The 26,148-nt window shown below is 38.8% G+C and overlaps 1 protein-coding gene across 1 annotated transcript in view; it reads left to right on the top strand.

Annotated features, from left to right (window-relative positions):
- Positions 1–26,148, top strand: part of tgfbrap1 (transforming growth factor, beta receptor associated protein 1) — a 63,565-nt gene that overhangs the window by 18,700 nt on the left and 18,717 nt on the right. Inside the window, exons 3-7 of the mRNA XM_060826019.1 lie at positions 7,537–7,731; positions 12,986–13,140; positions 14,226–14,308; positions 15,189–15,530; positions 21,325–21,382. Coding sequence (XP_060682002.1) covers positions 7,537–7,731; positions 12,986–13,140; positions 14,226–14,308; positions 15,189–15,530; positions 21,325–21,382 — 833 coding nt within the window. The remainder of the gene's footprint in view (positions 1–7,536; positions 7,732–12,985; positions 13,141–14,225; positions 14,309–15,188; positions 15,531–21,324; positions 21,383–26,148) is intronic.

The raw sequence follows: 26,148 nt of genomic DNA, 5'->3' as shown, positions 1-26,148 counted from the left end.
AAGGTTGAGGGGAGATCTAATAGAAACTTACAAGATGGCTTAGAAAGGGTGGATGCTTGGAAATTGTTTCCATCAGGTGGGGATTCTCGGACCCGTGGGCACAGCCTTAGAATTAGAGGGGGTCAATTCAGAATGGAAATGAGGCATTTCTTCAGCCAGAGAGTGGTGGGCATGTGGAATTCATTGCCACGGATTGCAGTGGAGGCTGGGACATTAAATATCTTCAAGGCAGAGATTAGTGGAAGCCATGAAAACAGGATGATTTACATTTTGTCAACATTTTCCCTTGTTATCTGGGATGGCGTGCTGAAGGGAAGGATTTTGAAATCATCTGCCTCATTTGGTGAATGAAAGTAGAGGCAGGAGAATGGTACAGCAAAGCCAAATGACATTCAGTAGGACCATGGTTGTTCATTGAACTCTAATCCCTTACCCTCTTTCTCCCATGCTCTGTTCTCTTTATCCCCAAGAATATATCAAACTCATTTTTGAAAACATGTTTTCGGCCTCAACCACTTTTTGTAACAGAGAATTTCATAGGCTGACTACTCCCTGAGTGAAATAATTTATCTTCATCTCTGTCCTAAATGGCCTTGTCTTATCCTTAAATTGCAACCCCTGGTTCTGGATTCCCTCGGTCATTGGGAACATCCTATGTCTAATATCCTGCCTAATCTTGTTAGAATATTCTAGGTTTCTACAAGATCCTCCCTTACTATTTTAAAGGTTGTCTTTTATCTTACTTCAGAAAGAGGGAAGGTTTGAATGGATATGGGCCAAGTACAGGCAAGTGAGACTGGTTTAGTTTGGGCACATGGTCAGTATGGATTGGTTGCACCGAAGGGTCTGTTTCCATGTTGAATGACTCTATGACTTTAACTTCTATTATGTTTTCACATGGGAAGAGATGGTGATATCCTGTAATCCAGTCTAATGTTTGGGGATGCAGGTTTAATCTCCCCACTCCAGCTGGACGAATTTAAATTAATTAATGAATCCTAGAATTGAAATCTCTAATGGCAACCATGACACTATCATTACTTGTTGTAAAAGCCCATCTAGTTCACTGTTGTCCTTTTAAGGAAGGAATTCTTCCCTCTTTACCTGCAGTAGCCTTCATGTAACACCACACGCACAGCAATGCCCTATGAAAATGCCTGGCAGATCAGCTAGGAACCTAGTCTTTGTTGACCTATCTATCCCATCGGCATGTACCTAGTTTGTATAGTGAGGTGTTGAAAATTGACACCATGCCAAGCTAAACTCTGCAGATGAGTTAATGTTTTAAAAGCCCCAAGCAAAGCTATTATTTTCAAGTTATGGGAAATAGGTAGAGAAAAAGGGGCCAAAATAGTTTAATTTTGAAGTGGTTTTATGTAGAAGATGGTGAATCAGAATGTGCTAGGGTTTTATTGGGGGAGTTTGGAAGGGTAGGAAGGGCTAGAGAGTTTGGAAAAGATACTTAAGGAAGATGCATTAATTTTTAGAATCAGTGAGATAGGCTGCAGTTTTTTCTTTTATTTCTGTGCAGATTTCCAGTTTGTCACCTTATGCTGTAATTGTACTGATAAATGTGCAACGCATTTGAGAGTCAGGAACTTGTATTCAATGACAAAAGAAATGGTAACCCTTGAGTAATAGCTGAACTTCTTGGAGAGGTTGATAATTGCTCAGACAAAATAAATGTTTCCACTGATCATGCATTATTGAGCAATTGTTTGTGTTCCCAAATATGACCAGATATACTTGGCTTTTCAATCCTAGAATACAAAAGTGTATCAGTAACACACAACAGTCAGTGTAAGCATATATGGTGATAAGTCTATGAAGCAGTCTGCAGCAGTTAAAGATATGAGGAAGGATTCAAGCACTCTTAATGTAGGTGATAATGACTTAAACTTGCGATATGAGGACGCAAATGTGAAAGTTATTTCCACTGTAGCTAAAAGCCATCTGAGTTGCAGGAGAAGGTTGTGAGTCTGCCTCATTTTGAGCCCTCAATACATTTTGGAGCTGTTGTAGTTCTCCACCAAAACCATGCTATCATACCTCCTTGACTTTAATGGTTGCACTATCCATATTTCAGGTCAGGCAAAAATACTGTATTTTTGGCAAGAGGTTTCTCCCCTTACCTTTACTTTCAGATGGGAGGGTAAACTGTGAGGAGTATGCAGAAATGCTACACTGTGATTTGGACCGGTTAACTGAATGGGCACATGTATGGCAGATAAAATATAATATGGATAAATTGACAGCACAAACAGGAAGGCAGATTCTAATCTGAATTTCAATAGATTGGGAAAAGGGGAGCCAATGATGAGGCCTATTGCTAGAAATAAACATGCAGGTGCAGCGCACGGTGAAGTCAAATGGTATGTTGGCTTTCATTATTGGGAGGACTGCAGGAATATCTTGTCGTAATTGTACAGAGCCTTGGCAAGATCACACCTGGAGCATTGTGTGCACTTTTGGCTTGTACCTGAGGCAGAATGTTCTGGGTATGGAGAAAATGTTAGCAATTTTTGGTGGATTGATTACTGAGATGGCGGTATGAAGAGAGACTGGGCCATTTATGACTACATTGGCTGGGGTTTAGAAGAATGAGGGAGGCTTTCGTAGAAACCTATAAAATTATAACCAGACTAGACAGGGTAGCAGACATAGGAATAATGTTCCCAGTGACTGGGGAGTCTAGCACCAGGGGCCGCAGTTTAAGGATACCAATAGGCCATTTAAGACAGATGAGGATAAATTGCTTTGCTTAGTCCTCTATCATAAGAAGTGGTTGAGGCCAAAAATATTGAATGTTTAAAAAGATGAGTTGAGGGTCTTGAGAGTGAAGAGATCAGAGTATGGGCAGAAAGTGGGAACAGGGAACTGAGTTGGATGAACAGCCATGATCCTGTTAAATGATAGAGCAGAGTCAAATGGTGTACAGCTCCTATTTTCAATGTTTGTGTGTGATCTCAAGCCACTCTTCCCATGCTGGTCACTTGTTTTCTTCCTACCCTCATCCCAAATAAAACCTATGTATTGTTGAGTTTTTCTGCTTTTGGATTCTGTTCATCCAGAACTGAGTTTTTGAAAAACATTTGCGTAAATCTTACAGAAAACATTCAAAGCTTGTATTTTTGCTTGCAGAATGAGATAGCATTTTCAGTTTTATACATGTGTTTTTGTGCTTTGTCAAGTACTGCTATATTATTTGTAAATTTTCTACTGACAAGTTTAGCAGTTCCTGTTTGTGTATTGATGAAATAAAAAGGCTGCTCACTAGTGGAAGCCATAAAAATAAGATGACTTACATTTTGTCAGCATTTTTCCTTGTTATCTCAGATGCCATGCAGGAGGGAAGGATTTGAAGTCATTTCCCTCATTCAGTAAATGAAATGTAGCAGTATGTGTAAACATGGAACATTGAATGCCATTGGCATTAAAGTTCTGTAAAGTTTCAATGACAAGAACTGAATAACACTAAATGTCAGTCATCGTAATCTTCTTTAAATACAAATCTCACTTTCTTTTATAAGTGCAATACTTTGATTAAAAAATTATAGGATTTCCATCACAATTAATTTATTGACAAAGTTCCTGGTAACACAAATCCATTAGTTTTCACATTTTGAAAGAAGATTTTTTACAGTGCCACCTAATACCAAGAGTTCATTACTGGGACGGTATAGCAAATTATGTAACAGTCTGTTAAAGAAAAAACATTGCCTGGACTAAATTAAGAAGTTGATTTTTTTTTGCTGTTTTGAGTTGTTTTACTCCTGGATATATTTCTCTGTGCCATATGCAAGTGTCTATAGAAAGAGAAGGGAACCTGTGAATGTCAGGCTGGAACATTTGTGCAGGAGATAGGGGTTTAGACATTTGGACTTCACAGGATCCATATCCCCTAGGACAAGTCCTATTATATAGATGGCTTGCACCTGAACAGAACTGGAACTGAACTTCTGGTGGGCATTTTACTAGTTATTTTGAGGAAGGTTTTAAAATTTTTGAGAAGATTTGTAGCTCAGGCTTAGGTTCAAGTTGTAAGCTTGGTCGCTGAGCTGGCAGGTTAATAAGGTGGCGTCAGAAGAAAGGGCAAAGTCATAAAATCGAAACTGAGGTCCTTGCAGGCATCATGATTGATAGCACAAACACAATTGATTGATTCCTGCGCAGGTATCATGACAATCATAAGATTGTCTGAGTCATAGGCACAGATAGCCAAGTGGAAATGTGTTCTTATGGTTATAAGCGAGCTGGCTCGAGGAAGGGTAAATGTTAAATAATTCCTGATCATAGTTTGTTCAGGAGAGCTAAGGAGCAAAAAAAAATTAGGAAAGGTAGCAGTGTAGGCTAAAGAGAGCATTGTAGCAGGATGTCAAAGGGTTTAAGGACAGAATTGATTTGGCTAGAGCTCGAGAACAAAAAGGTGCAATTACATTGTTAGTTATACACTAGAAAGAGCAAACTATTGGGAAAGATGTACAGGATCAAACTTGCAAAGAAATTATAGTGTTGCAAGCACAATAGTCATAATGGGGAATGTTTATTATCCAAATATGAAGTGAAAAAGTGGTAGCCGAAAGAGCAGAGGGGTGCAGATATATAGTGTATTCATGAGAATTTCCTTCAGCAATATGTTGCCAGTGCAATGAGAAATGAAACACTGCAAGACCTGGTTCTTGGGAAGAAAGTGGACCAAACATATCAAGCGTAAGTGGGAGAACATTCCAGGGATAGTGCTCACTGCATCTTAAGGTTTAGGGTGACTATGGAAGAAAACAATAAACAATTCAGAGTAACAATTAATTGAGGGAAAGCCAATTTCAGTGGGTTAAGAATTGATCTCTTGAATAAATTGGGAGTTAAAGATTGGCAGGAAAAGTGATTGCCAAACAGTGGGCTACCTTCAATGAAGATGTGTTTCAGCACAGTCAAGGTAAATTTCCTTGAAAGGGAAAAGTAGTGTAAACAAATTTAAAACTCCCTGAATGACTCATTATAATTTTTTTAAAAAGTTCTGTCAGTCGTTAGGTTGGAAATAGAATTGTGAACTAGGCTATTAAGACAATGTTCAGAAAGTGGGAGGAAAAGGCAAATAAAAGAAGTGAAAAGGGAGTATGAAAAGAGACTGGCCACTAACATAAAGGGGAATTGCAAAGACTTCTATAGGCATATAAACAATTAATGGTAAAATGAGTAGGTTCAATTAGGGACCAACAAAGGGGTTTATACAAAGTTTTCCTCCAGGTTCCATAGACACCCAGCAAACCTGGTGTTCAGTCCACACAATCGGCATTAACACACCAAGGCTTGTGCACTCATGGACAAAATGAGAAGGCATGTCCGTTTACCTACGAATGCAAAGGACATGGATGAAATATTGAACAATACTTTTCATCTTTTCACCAAGGAAGATGGTGCAATCTTGGCCATGGTAAGAGGAGGAAATTCAGTTACACAAAACACTTAAAGTTAACCAAGCTATTGAATTGACTATCTGTACTTAAAGCTGAAAGGCTCCAGGAATGGGTGAGATACATCCAAGTATACTGAGGGAAGTGCAAGTGGAAATTTCAGGGGCAGTGGCAATAATTTTGATGCTAATGTGCCATTGAAATGTTAAAAAAAAAGGGTGTGAGGATAAACTAGCAATTGCAGACCAGTCAGTTCAACTTCAGTTATGGGGAAATGTCCAGAAACAGCCATTTCGGACAAAGTTAATAAGTTATCAAATACAAGTTAATTAAGGAGAACCAAAATAGATCCCTTAAAAGGGAAATATGTTTAACTAACTTGAGTATTTTTTTAATGAGGTAACAGATGATTGATCAGTGCAATGATGTTGTATGTATAGACTTTCAGAAGGAGTTTGGTATCGTGCTGCAAAACAGACTTGAGTAAAGTTGATGCTCCGGGAATACAAGGGACTGAAGTAACATGGTTACAAAATTGGCCATGTGATGAGAAACCAGGTACTAATTAATGAATGTCTTGTTGGTTGCAAAAAGGTTTTGGTGGAATTCTCCTGGGGTCAGCATTGGAACTCTTTTTTTCTAGGCTTTAATGTATAGATTCATAATTTCAAAATTTAATATTAAATCTAAAAGAATTGTAAACTCTGCAGTAGATGATAGTATCTGTGAAGAGAAAGTGATTGATTGAAATGCTGTGACCCTTTGTCACATTCCGAAGAAAATATAACCCTCAAGCCAGCCTTGAAGCATTACCACTTTATTCATATTTAGTCATTAGGTAGTACAGAACCTAAGTATTGCTTTAAAAAAAAGACGTTTTGATTTTTGTTACAATCAGCCAAAGGAATGTGCTGTTTAACATGGTTCTCCAGTCTTTGGTGTATGGCCTACAAACCTGGCACCTCACACTAGCATTGATATTTCTATATCTCACAACTCATTTGTTTGATAGGCAGAACATCGTTTTGGATTGAAGTTGATATCCTGTAAGTGGTAAGTAGCACACATAGGTTAAATGTTTTTGGAAATTTGCAGTAACAATTTTTTTAACCAATCTGTTCAGAGATGTTATTAGAAACCTCTGGAGCAGATGGGACTTGAATTCAGGCTTGTCTGGTCCAGAGATATGGATACTACCACACCACAAGAGGGCCCTCCACAACTGCATTGTAGCAGCATGAAATAGCTAGCTTCACCTGTTGCTCAAACTTTCAGCTGCTTTGCAACAAGCAAGGTCTTACCATACACAGACAGAAAGGACATGCACTGCATCTGTTTGAGCTCAACAAAATAGGTGACTGGCGCTCACTGGTTCTTGTCCTTAAGGCAATGTTCTGACCAATCATAGTCAACTATATGGTTTAAAATTGAATTAAAGCCTGGCAGTTAACTGTCAAGTAGCTTTACTGGTGCATTGTCTATGGCATCATCATTACCAGAGTCCACTTGCTTACCGGTTTTGTCTTGTACAATATAAATATTGGGTTTTTTCTCTTAGAATTTGTATCCTGCAAGTTGTTCTGAGTGCAAGATGAAAAGCTTTGACAAAATGTCACTTATCAGCTATGCTTATTTGTGCAGAAGTAATCTGAGCTTGCAGTTTGTAAGAAGTATTTTTGTCTATTACAGGCACTACCAATCTTTACTCAAGACTGATAATTCAATTTTTTTTCCATGATTCCTGTTTTAAGAATGTTAGTTGCAGGTCTACGAAGCAATTTTGAATTGAGCTGACTTTGCAGACAGATGCATCGCTTCGTTTTGTCAAATGGACACTAACTGCATATCAAGTGGTCTTGCATATTTTGCTGATCAAGTTGATAGTGTTCATTTCAAGAGTGAAGGAAAAGCCTCTAGTACAATCTGCTTGTCAGGAGCATTGGGACTGGGAAGGGATTGAAACATTGCCTATAATTAAATGTATGAATTAACACTTTTATTCTCAGTAGTGCAGGTGCTATAATTATTAACAAATGCTTACCATTCAGGCAGCAAATTTGCTGCAAGGCACTAGGGACATGGTAATTGCAACTCATTAATTTTTTAAAAATTTCTTTTGCAGGAATGTTTGTAACAGCTGCAGGAATCTCCCAGCGTGCACCTGTTCACTGGTCAGAGAATGTGATTGGAGCAGCTGTATGTTTTCCTTATGTGGTAGCTTTGGATGAAGAATTTGTTACAGTACACAGCATGCTTGACCAACAGCAGAAGCAGACCATTCCATTTAGAGATGGCCATATACTACAAGACTTTGAAGGTAATTCAGATGAATTGCAATTCAGCTTGCTTGGGACCAGTTATCTCAGTTTTATTAAATCACTCTGCCTTGGCTTGAACAATGTTTTGGCAAACTTGAATGTCAATGGAAAAGGGGAGACTTTGTGCTCCATTATTAAGCCATGTCTAAACACTCAAGTCAGTGGTTATGTAGCCCTCCTGGCAACATTTTAAACTTCCTTTGCAATGTTATTTGCTTCTTGTTCTTGGATACTGACTGTGTGGAGTTTGCACGTTCTCCCCATGTCTGCATGGCTTTCCTCCGGGTGCTCTGGTTTCCTCCCACAGTCCAAAGATGTGCGGGTCAGGTGAATTGGCCATGCTAAATTGCCCGTAGTGTTAGGTAAGGGGTAAATGTAGGGGTATGAGTGGGTTACGCTTCGGCAAGTCGTTGTGGACTTGTTGGGCCAAAGGGCCTGTTTCCACACTGTAAGTAATCTAATCTAATCTAATCAATCATTGTCACTCATTTCAGAATAGTTCTGGGGTTCTGTAACATTTATTTTTCTTCATTATGAATATAAAGTATTATCTCTGGCATAGAGGAACAATGATATGACAATAAAACCTATATTCAGCTCAAGGTGAAGTGATATAAAACAAATGATGCCAAGCCACATGAGATATTAGGCAATCTGAAAGTAGTACGTATTAAGAATGATCTTTATGGAAGAAAGCAAGGTAAGAGGTATTAAGACCCTATAGAAAATGCTTTCCAGAGTTTTGCAGTCAAGGCAACTGAAGATGGAGCTGGTGCATCAATTTAAAATTGGGGATGCAGTCAAGGCCAAACTTGGAGTGCAACTTTCTTTTAGGACCATGGGACTGGAGCAGTTTTGAGATAGTGAGGTCATGGGAATTTTAAGATTAGGACACTTGCTTGACTGAGGTCCAGTGAAAGTCAGCAAATGCAGGGGTAGTAGGAGAAGGGGACTTGTAACAAGTTGTCAGGAGTTGCAGAGTTTTAATGATCTCAATTTGACAGATGGCATGTGGGAGACCAGCTGAGTATGCATTGGGTTAGTTAAATCTAGAAGGAGCAAAGACATGAATGAGCGAGAGGTCAGGTGGAATTACGTTCGAAATGAGGTCGTAAATGTTGGCATAAGTATGATATTGGAAACTCTGCTATAATTTCAATGTGCTGCTAGGGCTATGAGCAGACTGGCTTAATCTCATGATGTTGCCACATGGAGTGAGAGAGTTGGTAGTTACGGAATCAGATCTGAAGTGGGTTCTGAAAAGAATAGCTTCAGTCTTTCTAATACTTAATTGGAGGAAATTTCTACATATCCAGTACTAGATATCATAAAAGCAGCCTGAAAATTTAGGAGTAGTGGAGGAGAGAGTATAGAGCTGGGTATTATCAATATATGTGTGAAAATTAATTACTGAGTGCCAACAATGTGGGAGCAGGAAGAAAAGCCATCTCAAGGGTTTCTCTGGCTATGATTTAGATATGTAAGAATGGACCCATATGACAGCGATCTCACAGCTGGATAACAGTGTACAGGCATTGGAGGAGAGTGGCTTGCTCAACCACGTCAAAGATACCTCTTGGATTGAGAAGGGATGGAAAGTTTACTTCTGTCAGTCACATTGGGTACCATTTGTTACTTTGATAAAAGCTGTTAGGTATCGTGGCTGGGATGAAAAACTATTTTGAGTGATTTAAAACAGTTCTGGAAAGATGGAACTGGATTTGGAAGGTCAACTTCTAGTTTGGAGAGGAAAGGGATGTTGGAGGTGGAATGGCATTATGCAAGTTCATTTGGGGCAAGAGTTGGTTTTACACAGGAGACAAATAATTCAGGTTTAAAGAGACAGCATCTGAAGAGAGAGAACTGTTGACAATATCAGCTCAAGTGGGGGCCAGGAAAAACAGTTAGTTGATCAGTTGAACATGGTTGAGAGAAGTGAGTCTCATGGACATGAGATCAGCAAGGGCATGAGGAGAAGTTGGAGAGTCACTAGGAAGAGAAGGATGTAGCAGAGGCAGCTGATCAGACTGTCATGATCTTTTTTTAAAAAGAAAGTCCGTGAGCTGTTTGTACTTGTTATAGGGGACAGGACAGAGAGTTATAAGCAAACTGTTTGAAGGAAAGAAACTCTAATTCAGGATGATGCTTGAATAGTAAGCAATTTTAATAAATGAGAGCAACACCTGATAATGTTTTAAATGATCCAGACAGATTTGGTGCGAGAGATTTTCTAATCAGCCTATTCACAGGTATTATTGCACATCTCTGGAGCTGTTGGAGCTTCAATTCAGGTCTACTGACTCTGCAGTTGGAATACTACCATGCAGCATGTGTTGGACACTTAAGTTTAATCCACCATATCCATTAGACTTGGGAACTGAGATTAGGACTGAAAGCACAAGTGTCCTGGCTCTGTGAACATCAAAATTGATGGTAAAAATGCAGTTTAGACAAACACTAGCTGCAGCATGTAGTGTTGTACATTAAGACAATGTATTTAATATTTTGAAAGTGTAATTGTAAGCAGTTGTACAATTACTTAGATTTTTCTGGGGATAGATACAGAAAGAATTAGAAGTGATGTAGGCAGTGAGTGATGCAAGGAAGTGATCAGAGACAGCCTTAGTCTTAGCTATGGTTGATGCAGTGAGATTAGCAAAACTGAGATGGCAAGGTCAAGAGGATTATGATGATTATGGTTTGTGCTGTTCACGTGGAGGGAGGATAAGAAGGCAGTGAATTCACCATCGCACAGCTTTTAAAAACTCCATTCCTGAATTCCTCTTGCCCTGTTGCTTTTGAAAGTCTCAAATTCTGTGTAGCATTAATTTGTTTCTTTCACAACTGTAAGATAATTTCCACTTAAGGGAAGATGTTAATTCAATTAATAAACTTGACTGAGTAATTTGAGTGTCCAAATTGACTGATTTTCCAGCAATAAACTAAAACAATATCTTACCACGATCAGACTAATTGGAAGGGCTAGTATAATAAATTGTTTTAATATGGCTAAATAAATTATGGATGAAGCAGTCTTTTGGTCCATTTCAGCTTATATAATTATCTCATGAATTAATTACTTTTCAATCAGAAACAAAAAGAGATTGCTAGAAAAGCTCAGCAGGTTTGGCAGTATCTGTGAAGAGAAATCACATTTAACATTTTGGGTCTGATGACCCTTCCTCAGAACAAATTGTTTGATTTACAGCATCTGCAGTTCTTTCAGTTTTTACTAACCTTTTTAATGCTTTGTTGAGCAATTATTTAAATATGAATCATCTTCTGCAGAAGGCTTCCCTGACATGATTCTTGAAGGGTTCCTTTGCGCCCAAATTTATTTTATTCTCTCATGCTTTACTTTGTGATCAAACTGTGGGTTTATTTTTTTTCTCTTCATTGATTATTAGAATATGATGTAATAGTAGAAAATCAATTGGTACAAGTCAATCTCTGTCACTGAGAAATTGAAATCCTTCATGATCAGGAAGTTGGTATTCCTGCTCCCTCCTTTCTGCCCTCCTATCCCTCTCCCTCTCATCCCCATCTTCTAGTTTCCCTTGAAGAAGTAGTAATGAGCCACTTTCTTGAACAGTTGCAAGTTATATGTTCCAAGATTTTGATGCAACCGCTATGACGGAAAACTGATTATGTTTTCAAGTCAAGATGGTTTGAGATTTGGAGGTGGTGATATTCCCCCACACTATGGGTCTAGGTTGTGGAGGATACAAGCAAGTTGCTACATTGCACCTTGTATGTGGTACACATGCACCCCCTGTGCACTTCTGATAACAAGTTCAATGTCTATGCCAGTGGGTAGGGTGCCAATCTTTAATTCATTTTTGGGATGTAGACACTGGCCAGGCCAACTTTATTGGCCATCCCTGGTTACCCAGGAGATGATAGGAGTTATCTTCTGGGATGGTGTTCCAGGATTTTGACCTAGCATCGCAGAAGGAATGAGAATATATTTCCGAATCAGGATGGCGTGTGATCTGGAGGGGAACTTGCAAGTACTGGTGTTCCTATGTATCTTCTGCCCTTGACCTTTTGACGTGTTTGTGGCTTTGGAAAGTGGGGTCTAAGGAGCCTTTGGAATCTCTCCATAAATCATAGGACGACTTCTTGGGAGTGTCAAAGAACCACTGTGTCCAATTCTGTCATCAAAAGCATGTATTAGGATATGACCTTCTGGGGCTCTTGTTAGAATAGAACTTGTTATACCATTGTATAATTTCCATGTAATTTCTCAGTGTTTCTCTAGCTTCTTCGATCCATATTTCTTTCCTTCCCAGTGCCATGAAGCCAGTCAAGACTGGGTGGATTTCTGTGTTACTGGTAGGCAAAGGTTCAGTCTGCTGGGAAAATCTTTTCCTTTGAAAAGTTGAGTATGAGTAACTGTAGCAAAATGAAACTACTTAGTTGCAAGATTTCACCATAGCAGGTATGTTACTACAGTAGTTCAATGAGTATTTTTTTAATTAGATTAGATTACTTAGTGTGGAAACAGGCCCTTCGGCCCAACAAGTCCACACCGACCCGCCGAATCGCAACCACCCATACCCCTACATTTACCCCTTCACCTAACACTACAGGCAATTTAGCATGGCTAATTCACCTGACCTGCACATCTTTGGACTGTGGGAGGAAACCGGAGCACCCGGAGGAAACCCACGCAGACACGGGGAGAATGTGCAAACTTCATACAGTCAGTCGCCTGAGTCGGGAATTGAACCCGGGTCTCTGGCGCTGTGAGGCAGCAGTGCTAACCACTGTGCCGCCCATTATTTTATTGATTTTCTTAATTTTATTTTGGGCTTAGATACCAATGTTTTAATCCTGATAACTTATTTATTGCTGAGCAATATCTGTTTTTAGCATATGATCTCTGAAGATAATGATTTTAAATAAAAGTTCACGTTACCACAACTAAATTGAAGGATGCTGGAAATCAGAAAAACAAATATTGGAAAATGCCAACTGGTCAGGCAACTGGTGAGGGAACCAGTTGATATTTCAGAAATGTATTTCTTGACTCTTGCTGTTGCCATGGTTGCTGTCTGAACTGCTCAGGACATCCAGCATTTTCTGTTTTAGCTCAAAGCTTTAGATTGACCTTTAAATTTCTAGATTTTTTTCATAATTAAATAAAATGGATCAAACATTAATGTGGTTTAGATATTTGTGTTGCTTTGTGCTTTTGGCAGTGTATTAGCTAAATCATGAATTTTGAATCATTAATTATTTTATTATCAGGGAAACTGATTTTAGCTACAAGTAAAGAAGTGTATTTCTTGGTGCCCTTGCCCTTGGAAAGGCAAATTCAAGATCTTCTGACCAGCCAGAGAGTAGAAGAAGCACTGCTCCTAACAAGAGGAGCTCGACGAAACATTCCAAAAGAGAAGTTCCAGGTTAGTAAGATTTGAATGGAATAATGGCTAAATATATTTTGTCAAGTGTATACGCCAATATTTGAATAAGCACCTGAGATATTCCTTGTTTATTATCAGAGATATGTTTTGTTTCTTGTTTCCCCTACTCCTCCTCCATCCACATTCACTACTACCCCTTCACTTGTTAAAAATGAGCAGCACCTTCTCCCTGATATTCATTTATTACTGAGATTGTGAACCAGATCTGTCTATTGTCCTTCATTAATTATCATTGTTGCAGTTCAAAATAGCTTTTAGACTTACTACAGGAAGGCTGTGGTGTAGAGTAAATGTGATGTATTCTATGTTCTCTTCAAATATGATTATATTTGACCGATCTCTTATGAACTTTGAACACTGTATGTACTCCTGTGTGATCTCATCTTGAGCTGTTGGCAGTTACTTAATAATGTATTGGGAGTGAACTATAAACGTGAACATTTCTACAAGAAAACTGCATCACAAATTGAACTTGCTTGTACTGAGAGTATTCTTTTTCCATGAAGTATTTTGAGCAAAGTTTGCTCAATAAATGCAACCAAAATCTAATTGGTACTCACTTGAGATTCATCATCTTGGACAAGTATCGATGCAAACTGGTAGTGTCTATTCCAGGCTCATTCATACAGGAGGTCTGCCAAAACGGAAACCAAATCTTTTTGCTTGTAAAGTAACTTTCTGGAATTACCCCATCTTCTCTTATAACTTTCTTTGGCACATTGACTTGGAGACAGTGGGACCAGCTGTCTTCAATAAGTCTCCTAACTGCTCTCAACACTCCAGTTTATCTAACTTTAACTACTTTTTCTTAATTAATCTAAAAATGCTAATCTTTGAAAATATGTATGTGTGAATAATTATCAAATGTAGAGTGTAACCAATGTATCTGGAAGTTAAATTTCCAGATGATTCACAATTCGGGGGGATGGAGGAAACTCTTCTATTTTCTTTTCGAACTTGAGAAAGCCCCAGTGAATAATCTGTGTTGAGCGGCTTTAACTCACCATGGCTATTTAATGTTGTTTATAAATACTTCATTAACCATATTTGTTTATTATATGTAGGGTATGTACAGAAGGATTCTGCAGCAAGCAGGATTTATTCAGTTTGGCCAGCTTCAGTTTTTGGAAGCTAAAGAACTCTTCAGGTATAAACGTCCATAGAACTCTATGGAATCAATTAAAGAATACCTAACTTTGCTTTAAAGCTGAATTGTTTGCACACAACTCTAATTTCCTGTAATAATTGGCAATAAGACCACTGTTACATGTTTGTATAACACTTTGAATGTTGGTTTGATAAAAGACTGATTTTTTTAAGCCACAAATAAAAGGTCAGGTGTAACTTTTGGGAAATTAGTCAACTATCCTTCTTCCCACCCAACCCCCTTACATTTACCAAAGAAATCACATTTAAAATGTTGTGTATTTGTATGACTATTAAGAAATTCTGCATCTATATTTTACTTAGAAAATGTTTAAGGGAGGAGTATCCTGGGAAACAGGAATCAATCTGATTACATACGAACGCCAATTTTTTTAATGGTATATACCTTGCATGATTTTGTATAATTATGATAGCCCACTCCAGTTTTATCTGAGCAGCAAATCTGTTGATTTGGTGTTGTGTAGAGGTGTGTAATGAACTTTTGCAGAAGCTGTCACAAAGTTTCAGAATTCTGTTTGTTCTGCCTCTTGTCTAAAGATTCAACTTGATCTTGCCCATTTGGCATTTCCAACAAATATTAAGTTAACTATGCCACTTAACTGCTATAGATCATAAGTAGTCTCCCTGGCTGCAATATTTTGTGCCTTTGAAAGAGGTATCCAGTCAGTCCCACATCCACTCCTCCCAGGTACAAGAATTATTACTTGTGCTTGTAAGCATTGTTTGCTCACATCCAGCTGTTTAATACCTCTTGTTTAAAAAGTAATTCTTTTAAGACAATCTAAATTATACTCTTCTGATGCACACATTGTATTAAAAATTTATAGTTTGTACTTATTTAATTTTATCTTTGTTAACAGGAACGGCCAGCTTGATGTTAGAGAGTTGATGTCTCTCTATCCATTACTGCTTCCTTCAACTTCAACATTTATACGGTCACATCCCCCATTACATGAATATGCTGACTTAAATCAATTAATGCAGGGTGACCAGGAGAAGATTACAAAGTGCAAGCGCTTCCTTATGAGCTATTTGAATGAGATTCGCAGCACTGAAGTAGCAAACGGCTATAAAGAAGATATTGACACAGCCTTGCTAAAACTGTATGCTGAAGCTAATCATGACAGCTTGCTGGATTTGTTGGTTTCAGAAAATTCATGTCTCTTAGTGGATAGTATACCCTGGCTGGAGAAACACAAAAAGTATGTAATTCAGTGGTTTTCATGTATTTCTATAAAAGTTGGTAGATATCATAGCCTTTTGTGTCCTAAGAACATATGAAAAGCTAAGATTGTTTTGGTCCAAACAATGTTTCATGCCTAAGTATCTCAAAGTGGAATCCAAATGAATTTTGTGTTTCATGACTCCAATTTGTTTTTAGTCCCCTTACCCTACTGCATACAGCATTCCAAAATCAGGAAGTTCTTCCTGATATCTGCTTTAATTAAATGTTAACTTGTATTTATTTTTGTGATCCTACTTTATTAGCTTTGGAAGTCATAATTTACCTGTAATGCACGTGCACTCGTATTTGAGATATTACATAGCTTCTATGTAAAGGACTCAAAAAGGAACTGAAATAGGACAAGAAGTAGGCCACTTACCATTTCCAGCATGCTTCACCATTAATTGAGGGACTGCCTGATCTTCAAATTCAATTCCACCACCTGCACAGTCTCCAAATTTCATGACTACCTGAATATCTTTAAAAAAAACTATAGATCTCCACCTTAAATATATTCAATATTTGTACATATCCATGTCTGGAAAAGAATTTGCATGAACCATAATCCTCTATGAAAAACATCTCCCTTCTCCCTATTCAAAATAGTGACTTCTGGTCCAAGATCCCCAACAAGAGAAAACATCATCCTAGCATCTGTCCTGTCTAGACCGTTAACAGTTTTATTTATTTTAATTATATTTCCTCTTATTCCTCCAAACTCCAGAGAATATACATTTTTTCAGCTCAATCTCACTTAATCAGTCAATCTATCATCCAAGGAAACAATCTAGTGAGCACCTTCATTCAAGGCCAGTGTATCCTGCATTGGGTAAGGAGAACAAACCTGTACTTAGAATTTGGTGTGGATCTTACCAAGGCCATGTATAGTTGCACTAAGACTTTTGTTTTATTTGATATTGAAGTATAAAAAGAGTAAGAAAGATAACATGACACAAAAAAACCTAACATTTGTGTTGTAGAATGTTGGTTAGCTTAATTGGGTGGATGGCAAATTTGCAATGCAGAGTAATGCCAACAGTATAGGTTCAATTCTAGCGCGCACTCATGTTACATGACTGTCCTCTTCAACCTCTCCCTTTTGCCTGAGGCATGGTGACACTTGGGTTAAACCACCACCAGTCATCTCTCTGTAATGAGCAGCCTTATGGTCGGGTAGGACTATGGTGACTTTATTTTTGTTGTGTTGCATATTAACGTTTGATTGGATACAAGGAAACATTAACATTTCCTGGCCTCCTCCTCTTTTTTTTAAAAAAAAGTTTTCTTGTCTATGAAACATTTCCCCACAGTATATTCCATTTTCAGCCTTCTTCCTTAAACTCCCAACCAGTCTGTTCCCCTGCAGCCACATTGTGACCTCCTCACCATATTCTTTGCCTCCTACTTTTCTATCATCAGCAAAGTTGGATAGCTTATACACAGTTCCTGAATTTTATTCATTACTGTTGTTTGTAAATGGCTGAAACTCTTGATCCTGACACTTGTTTTCTCACTAGTAGCCTATCAACCTGAAAATAACCTGTTTATTCCTGCCCTTTATTTTCTGTCTGTGATCCATTGGTTCCAGGAGCTCTAACATTGAATCTTTATTGTGTGGAATTTTTTGATGTTTCGTTTTGGAAGTCCAAATACATTACTTCCATTGGTCTCCACTTACCTTTCCTACTGTTTGCAAATCTTAGTTTTCTGCTGCTTAAATCCATATTTACTTTGTACTTCGTAATAGATTTTAGCATTTTCCCTACTATTGTCAAGTTAACTGACCTATAGTTCTCAAGTTTCATCTACTCCTTTTAGTTCTTGAATAGCAGGGCAATGGCTACTACCTTCTAATCTATGGTGGCAGTTCTAAAGTCTAAGAATTCCGAATGTATATGTAGTTGCTTTGAATAATCTGTGCCACCAGATCTTTCAAAGCCTTCTGATATAAGCCATTGGGTTTTCAAGATTTGTGAAAAGGTATTTAAATTTGTAAAATTGAACTTAATTTAAATGGAAACTTGTATCTTGAAAAGTGAAACCATTGTCATTACTGTTTTACAATGTTTTATCACATTTATGTTTCGGGTAAACATTTATATCTACAGTGTTTTCTGATTCTCTCTCACTTATGGCTAAGCATTCTAAAAGTATTCTATAACTCAGGAATTTCTGAAATCCAGAAAAGACTTAGTCCCAAACATTCTGAGCTACAAAGATTACAGTGTATTATAAGCCTCTTTCTTTTAATGTTATCTTTAACATCTCTTGTCAGCCAGGGTTGGTTGATATTTCCTGTGGGTCTTTATTCCTAAGGAGAATGTGTACTCATTATGAATTAGAACTTATCCTTAACATGTCTGTTTCTAGTTGTCTACTGTCAAACCTTTTAATCTAGTTTTGCAGAGTATTTAGCTAAACTGCCCTTTGTACCTAATTTGTTTTATTCTGTTTTAATTTTGGATTTAACCATATCAGGTCATAGTCTCTATTCTCCAGAGGGTCCTTTGCTGTAGTTTTATTAATTAACCTTGTCATGCCCAATACTGGCTCCAAAATAACCTCCCTATTTGGTTCCTTGTTGCATTGATCAATGTTGAATACATTCCATGAACTCGTCTGTTAGTGCAAATTTTCTTTGCCTAGCCTATTTGATAATTAAAGTACTCCATAATTACTCTCCCTCCATGTTAGATGCAGTTCTAATTTTCAGATTTGTACTCTAACACAATTGTTCCTAATCAATAAATTACGCCTGTTAGATCCATCTAAGATGATTTAAGACCCTTTCTGTCTGCTGTATTTTTATTCCATCCTTCTTCAGGGTTTTCCAACCATTTGTGTTTTCCAACTTGTTTTATATTTTTGATAGTCAAGTGCCCTGAACATTTAGTTATCAATCTTGGTTATCCTGCCATTGTGATTGTGTAATTGAACTCTATAAACTGCATTTTTTTCTCTGTGCTAACAATTCACGACAAGTGCTTTCCATACAAAAATGGATTGCTGGAGAAACTCATGTCTGGCGGCATAGAACATAGTACATAGAAGGATACAGCGCAGTACAGGCCCTTCGGCCCTCGATGTTGCGCCGACCGAATCCTACCTAACCTATACTAGCCCAATAACTTCCAAATGCCTATCCAATGCCCGCTTAAATGACCATAAAGAAGGAGAGTTCACCACTGATACGGGCAGGGCATTCCATGAACACTCAACCCGCTGTGTGAAGAATCTACCCCTAACATCTGTCCTATACCTACCACCCCTTAATTTAAAGCTATGTCCCCTAGTAACACCTGACTCCATTAGCGGTAAAAGGTTCTTAGTATCTACCCTATCTAAACCCCTAATCATCTTATACACTTCTATCAGATCTCTCCTAAACCTTCTCTTCTCCAATGAGAACAGCCCCAAGTGCCTCAGCCTTTCCTCATAAGATTTTCCTACCATTCCAGGCAACATCCTGGTAAACCTCCTCTGCACTCGTTCTAAAGCTTCTACATCCTTCCTATAGTATGGCGACCAAAACTGCACACAATACTCCAGATGAGGCCTCACCAGAGTCTTATACAACTGCAACATGACCTCAGGACTCCGGAACTCAATTCCTCTGCCAATAAAGCCCAGTACACCATATGCCTTCCTCACAGCACTATTTACCTGGGTGGCAACTTTCAGAGATCTGTGTACATGGACACCAAGATCCCTCTGCTCATCCACACTACCAAGTAGCCTACCATTAGCCCAGTAATCCATCATCTTGTTATTCCTACCAAAGTGAACGACTTCGCACTTAGCTACATTGAATTCCATTTGCCACATTTCCGCCCAGCTCTGCAACTTATCTATATCCCGCTGTAACCTACCACTTCCTTCCTCACTATCCACAACTCCACCGACTTTTGTGTCATCCGCAAACTTGCTTACCCAGCTTTCAAGTCCTTCCTCTAGATCATTTATAAAGATAACAAAAAGCAATGGTCCCAAAACAGATCCTTGTGGTACACCGCTAGTAACTGCACTCCAAGATGAACATAATCCATCAACTACTACCCTCTGTCTCCTTCCAGCCAGCCAATTCCTAATCCAAACCTCTAATGTATCCTCAATGCCATACCTCCGAAGTTTTAGCATTAGCCTACCATGGGGAACCTTATCGAACGCCTTACTAAAATCCATATACACAACATCTACTGCTTTACCCTCATCCACTTCCTTACTCACCTTCTCAAAGAACTCAATAAGGTTTGTGAGGCACGACCTGCCCTTCACAAAACCATGCTGGCTATCCCTGATCACGTTATTCCTACCCAGATGTTCATAAATCTTATCCCTTACCATTCTCTCTAAGACTTTGCCCACCACTGAAGTCAGACTCACTGGCCTACAGTTACTAGGGCTATCCCTACTCCCTTTCTTGAACAATGGGACCACATTCGCTATCCTCCAGTCCTCTGGTACTATTCCCGTTGACAATGACGACATAAAAATCCAGGCCAATGGCTCTGCTATCTCCTCCCTAGCTTCCCATAGGATCCTGGGGTAAATGCCATCAGGCCCAGGAGACTTATCTATATTCATCCTTTCCAATATTCCCAAAACCTCTTCCCTGCATATTTCCAGGGCATCCATTCTAATTATTTGTGATTCCATATTCACATCAGCAACAGTGTCCTGTTCCTGAGTGAATACTGATGAAAAGTACTGATTTAATGTCTCTCCAATCTCCTCCGCCTCCACACACAACTTCCCACTACTATCCTTGACTGGACCGATACCTACCCTAGTCATCCTTTTATTCTTGACATACCTATAGAAAGCCTTTGGGTTTTCCCTAATCCTACCAGCTAAAGACTTTTCATGTCCCCTTCTCGCTTCTCTTAGCTCCCTCTTTAGCTCCTTCCTGGCTACCTTATAACTCTCAATCGCCCCAACTGAACCTTCACGCCTCATCTTTACATATGCCGCCTTCTTCCCTTTCACAAGGGACTCCAATTCCTTACTAAACCACGGCTGCCTCACAAGGCCCTTTACACCATGCCTGACTGGTACATACCTATCGAGGACACGCAGTAGCTGCTCCTTGAACAATCCCCACATCTCATTAGTGTTCTTCTCTTGAAGCCTGTTTTTCCAATCCACACATCCTAAGTCATGCCTCACTGCATCATAATTTCCCTGCCCCCAGCTATAGCTCTTGCCCTGCGGCGCACGATTATCCCTCTCCATCACTAAAGTAAAAATCTGTGGAATGAAAGCCAAATGTTCTCTCTCTCTGTAGTCACTAATGCCTGTTACCTTTGTTAAATACATTGCCTCTACCTGATCCAATCTGCTTATTTTTACTCAAATTGTTTCTCTGTTTTAGGAGCAGGAGTGGGCAATTCAGATCCTCTGCCATTTGATATGATCCTGACTGGTTAAAACCTTGAATTTTCTCTTACTGCTGTTGAATTACTTGGTTCCTGAATATTCTCTCAGCTCTCCACCTACCATTTTTTAAAAGTTGCTTGATTTGAGTTAGTTGAATGGCACTTATCTTGATTGTTGTAGAAAGTGTTGTGTGGTAAACTGAACAGATCAGTTGTACTGCAATGTGAGGAGCACCATTACAGTATGTTTAATATCATCTATTTTTGAAGTTTGCTGATACCCCCCTCAGCACAACATGAGATATTGATATCAAATCCAGCTAAATGCAAGAGCATTTGAGCTCTTCTAAGGGAAGTGAACTAATTTTGTTTTGACGTGTGTTTTTCTGAACACAGGTATTTTGCACTTGGTCTTCTTTATCACTATAATGGTCAACATGAAGCAGCACTACAGGTAAGTTAGCTTTTACACTTATTGAACACCTCTACTACTGTCTGTGCATATCTGCATTGATGAAATGCAAAGAAAAAAATAAACTGACATCTCTCAATTAGAGAGGAGAGGAAGAAAATGTGTATGTGGTGTTAATTGTGGGATATGAAAACAATTTTTAAATGAACGAGCCATATAGTTGAGAAGCACTGATACTATATGTTTTTTGGGGGTATTGAAATAATTATGACTGTATTTCATTAAATTCAGGTATGTTTGGCATGATGCTTATTAAACTAGAGCATTCCTAACTTTTTTGTTTCATTGTCTATTGGCTGTTTGTATGGGTCCAGAAGCTGTTGTGGTCAGTGGCCTACCATGAAGTGTTTTTATACAATAGCAAATCTGTGTCAGTGAAAACAATTGCTCCAAGATAAATCTCATTGTCAGCCTTGTACATTTCTGATCTTGGTGAATCCAAACAGTTTGACCCTTCATTTGCAGATTGTTACACAGCAGCCACACTTCAGGAATACAGTTAGTGCAACATGGAACTACTTGCTGCAACAATGTGTTGAAGGGTCTAGAGACAGCAATATTCAATAGTATTTTTATGGTTGAGGGTGAGCAACAATGAGGTTAAATGAAAGTATCATGCGCGTGGTGATATCACAAAAATATAAGTAATTTGGCTTAGTTGGCTTAATCTGATATAAATCACTTGCTGTGAGGTGACACCCAGAAAGAGTTTATGGTTCTTACAGTGCACTATTGCTGTTATTATCCTGGCTTTGACATTTTATTGGTTATGGAATTACAATCAGCTCATGCAAATGGAATTGAAAACTGCTTTGAGGAAAATGAGTCAGTGCAGTCAAACAATTGAGGAGCATCTATTTAAAATTCCTGATTCTAACTGGAGTTAACAGAAGCTTGCTGCTGTTGAAGATGACAAGTTGAGTATTTACAGAAGTGTACAGTTATGTACAGGAGGCTGCTGATTTGGTCACAGTGCTCAAAGTTTCTCGCTAGAGATGCTATTGGGTCATATTATGCACCAGGCCAGACCCCCTCAAAACATTTCAAGTAGGTAGCCCGGACACTAACCTTGCTAGTTGTTTTGAGCATGTGTAAAGTGGATATTCCAGGAATGATGCAGCTGGCTGAACTACTTAGCTTTAAACAAAACAGAATTGATTTGCAAGATTACTGAATGAAACCGAAACAAAAGAGAACAGAACATAGAATAACTTGTCCGAAAACTGAATAGACTATCCCAACTTAATGATGCTGTTCCAATTAATTACAACAATCCCCATAAATAGGTAAAAACAATGACTGCAGATGCTGGAAACCAGATTCTGGATTAGTGGTGCTGGAAGAGCACAGCAGTTCAGGCAGCGTCCAAGGTGCAGTGAAATCGACGTTTCGAGCAAAAGTCCTTCATCAAGAATAAAGGGTTTATTCCTGATGAAGGGCTTTTGCCCGAAACGTCAAATTCATTGCACCTTGGATGCTGCCTGAACTGCTGTGCTCTTCCAGAATCCCCATAAATACCCTTGGCAAAAAAGCTAATATCAAACACAGTTTTATAGGAGAAATGCCAGAGAGATTCAGCATGGAACACCTTCCATATAGCTGTTTCTTTGACCAGCATTTGACTGTCAAGCAAACGGACTGCTTGCTCTGAACAACCAGACTGCTAAAACCCAACCAAATCAGAGTAAAGCTGAGCTGGGAGAACTGGCCACTCTCCTCTCATTGTACAATTTTTTAAAACTCCAGCCTCTTTCCTGAGGCAGTATCTATCAGCTATAATCAAATTGGCCCAAAAACCCATAAAAACCAGACCTCCCAAAACCTCTACATTTGCAACCCCTGTGGGGGGAAAATAGCCAAGGACAGTCTAACTTTGTTAATAGAGCAGCATCTCTGCCCTTTAAAAAAAACCCCATCGATACCCAAAGATGGCTTCATTTTAACACACCTTAATCTTACACTGTTAGTAGACTACTAAACCCATATACATTGAAAATAATCATGCAAACATTCAGTCTGTTTTACTCCTGCCACTGAACGCCTCTGTTTCTCATTCAAGTCTTGACAATGCGTTAGCAATCCCATTTTCTCATCATGCTACATGCACAATTTTCAAATTGAATAGATGTAACAACAAGCTCCATCTAAACAGTCTGGAAGTTTTGACCTGAAATTTCTCTCCAAACTTCAATGGTTTATGATCAGAGCATGTGATTGTCTTAGATACATTACTGGGAACATAAACATTGAAATGTTGTAATGCCAACACCAAGCTCAAAGTCTCCTTAACTGTTGAATATTTCTGCTGATGAATGTTCAATATCCTGGAGAAATACCCAATATGTCTTTCTATTTTTTGATTGATTGTCTTCCTGTAAGAGCACACCACCGGCACCCAAGTAACTCATCAATAGCACCTTGAATGCCTTTGCATAATTACATGTGGTTAACACTGGGACCGTGGTTAATGCAGCTTTCAGGCTGTCAAATACCTCCTGACAGTCTGCTCTTACTAAAACTTCTTGCCTTTCTTTAGCAATTCAGCGAGTGGAGCAGCCAAACTGCTATAATTTGGTATGTATTTTGAATAAAATCCACTCAATCCCAGGAATTGTCATACTGCTCCTTTTGTCAATGGTTTGGGAAATACCCAGTGACCTTATTGGTTAGTCTCTCAAAACTGGTTGGTGAATTTTTCATATCAAATGGCATGACCTTAAACTGATAAAGACCATTTGACGTTATAAAAGCGGAAATTGTCTTCACTGTTTTGAACAAAGGCACTTGCCAATATCCTCTGAGCAAGACTAGCTTAAAAATATAAATTGCTTGTCCCATCTTTTCATCACAGCCTTCCAAACGTGGAATCAGATATGCATCAGTGTTTGTAACTGTGTTAACTTTGTGATAGTCTGCACACAACTGTTGGATGCCATCTGGTTTTGGCACCATTATAGTGGGTGAGCTCCAGTCACTATAACTCACTTTGATTACATCATCTTGGAGCATATGTTCAATCTCCTTTTGAACCTCTGCCAACTTTAGAAGGCTATGCCTATTCGGATGTGGCTTAATCGGAACAGCGTCTCCTATCTCTACATCATAATTAGGTTAGTACTTACCAGCTTATTTCCACATATTTCCCCAAGTGATTGTAGTAACTCTTAGAGGTCATTTTGAATTTCCTCTGGCAGGTAATTTAATAATTTATCTCAATTTTTGACAACTTCCTCATTAATTTGAGAAATGTCCATTTCTGAATCCTCTGAACTTGGTTCTTCACTCTGTATTGTAACCAATAACACAGTCTCCTTTGGCTTTCCTTCCCTGTCAAAATACCTTTTGGGCATACCTGCATAACATGCTGAGAGTTTTCTGTCTGGAGTCCTTAACAAACAGTTCACCTTATTCAATTTCCTTTTGACTTGATAAGGTCCACTAAACCTTGCTTTTTAAGATTCACCTACCACCGGAAATAACACTTAAACTAGCAATTTTGCTATCAGAGATAAGGTGTTTTGATTTCGTGTCTGCTTCCTGTGGGCGGCACTTGGCACAGTGGTTAGCACTGCTGCCTCACAGCGCCTGAGACCCGGGTTCAATTCCCGACTCAGGCGACTGACTGTGTGGAGTTTGCACGTTCTCCCCGTGTCTGCGTGGGTTTCCTCCGGGTGCTCCAGTTTCCTCCCACAGTCCAAAGATGTGCGGGTCAGGTGAATTGGCCATGCTAAATTGCCCGTAGTGTTAGGTAAGGGGTAAATGTAGGGGTATGGGTGGGTTGCGCTTCGGCGGGTCGGTGTGCACTTGTTGGGCTGAAGGGCCTGCTTCCACACTGTAAGTAATCTAATCTAATCCTGTTTCATTGTATGCTGTGATACTTTGAAATGCTGTCTAGCCAACTCTTCCCTGTGTTTAATCATTCCTGAAAATTTGACGCATAATCCAAATATGTGGTCTCTGAATTATGACTTAAGAAATTCTCCTTAATCAATTTTAGCGATCCTCTCACTTAATACCCCAAATCTAATTCAAATGGACTGAATTTGGTTGATTCATCTGGTACATCTCTGATGGCAAAAAGTACAAAGGACTTCACTTATCCCAGTCAACTGGATAGTCTTGACCATAAGCCCTCAACATGGTCTTTAATGTCTGATGCCACATTTCTAGTACTCCCTGCGATTCTGGATAGTATGCAGTAGATTTGAGTTGATTTATTCCTAAGTTGTCCAGAACTTCCTTGAATAATTTCAACGTGAAGTTTGATCCTTGATCTGTTTGTATCTCTGTTGTTCGTCTGTGTCTAGTAAAAAAAAGAGTAATTCCTCTATAATCCTTTTTATCTATGATACTGCATAATCAAATGACCTCTGGAAATCTAAAGAAGACATTCATTCATCAGAACAATTACTGATTCCCACTTTTTGTTTTAAGTAGGAGTCCTATGCAATCAATTAAGACTCTTGTAAAAGGTTCCTTGAGTGCAGGAACAGGTATTAAAGTGTGGGTTTTATTACTGCCTGTGGTTTTTCAATTACTTGACATGTATGGCATGTCTGGCAAAATTCAATTACCTCCTTGGGCAGTCAAGGAAGGAGGCAGCTCCAACTCCAGATTGTCTGCTAATTCCAGCAGCTTGGCCTTAATCACCTTTTGCAAAACCTCCACATTCACTACTTCCAGCAAATTCTTAGTAACTGAAAGAGTCATTGCTCTTCCAAGCACTTTTAAAACTAAATGATTTCAAC

The sequence above is a fragment of the Hemiscyllium ocellatum genome, chromosome 6 (assembly GCF_020745735.1).
Source record: "Hemiscyllium ocellatum isolate sHemOce1 chromosome 6, sHemOce1.pat.X.cur, whole genome shotgun sequence".
Classification (NCBI taxonomy): Eukaryota; Metazoa; Chordata; class Chondrichthyes; order Orectolobiformes; family Hemiscylliidae; genus Hemiscyllium; species Hemiscyllium ocellatum.
Note: the sequence above shows the minus strand (reverse complement) of the source record. Positions and strands in the feature narration are given on the sequence as shown.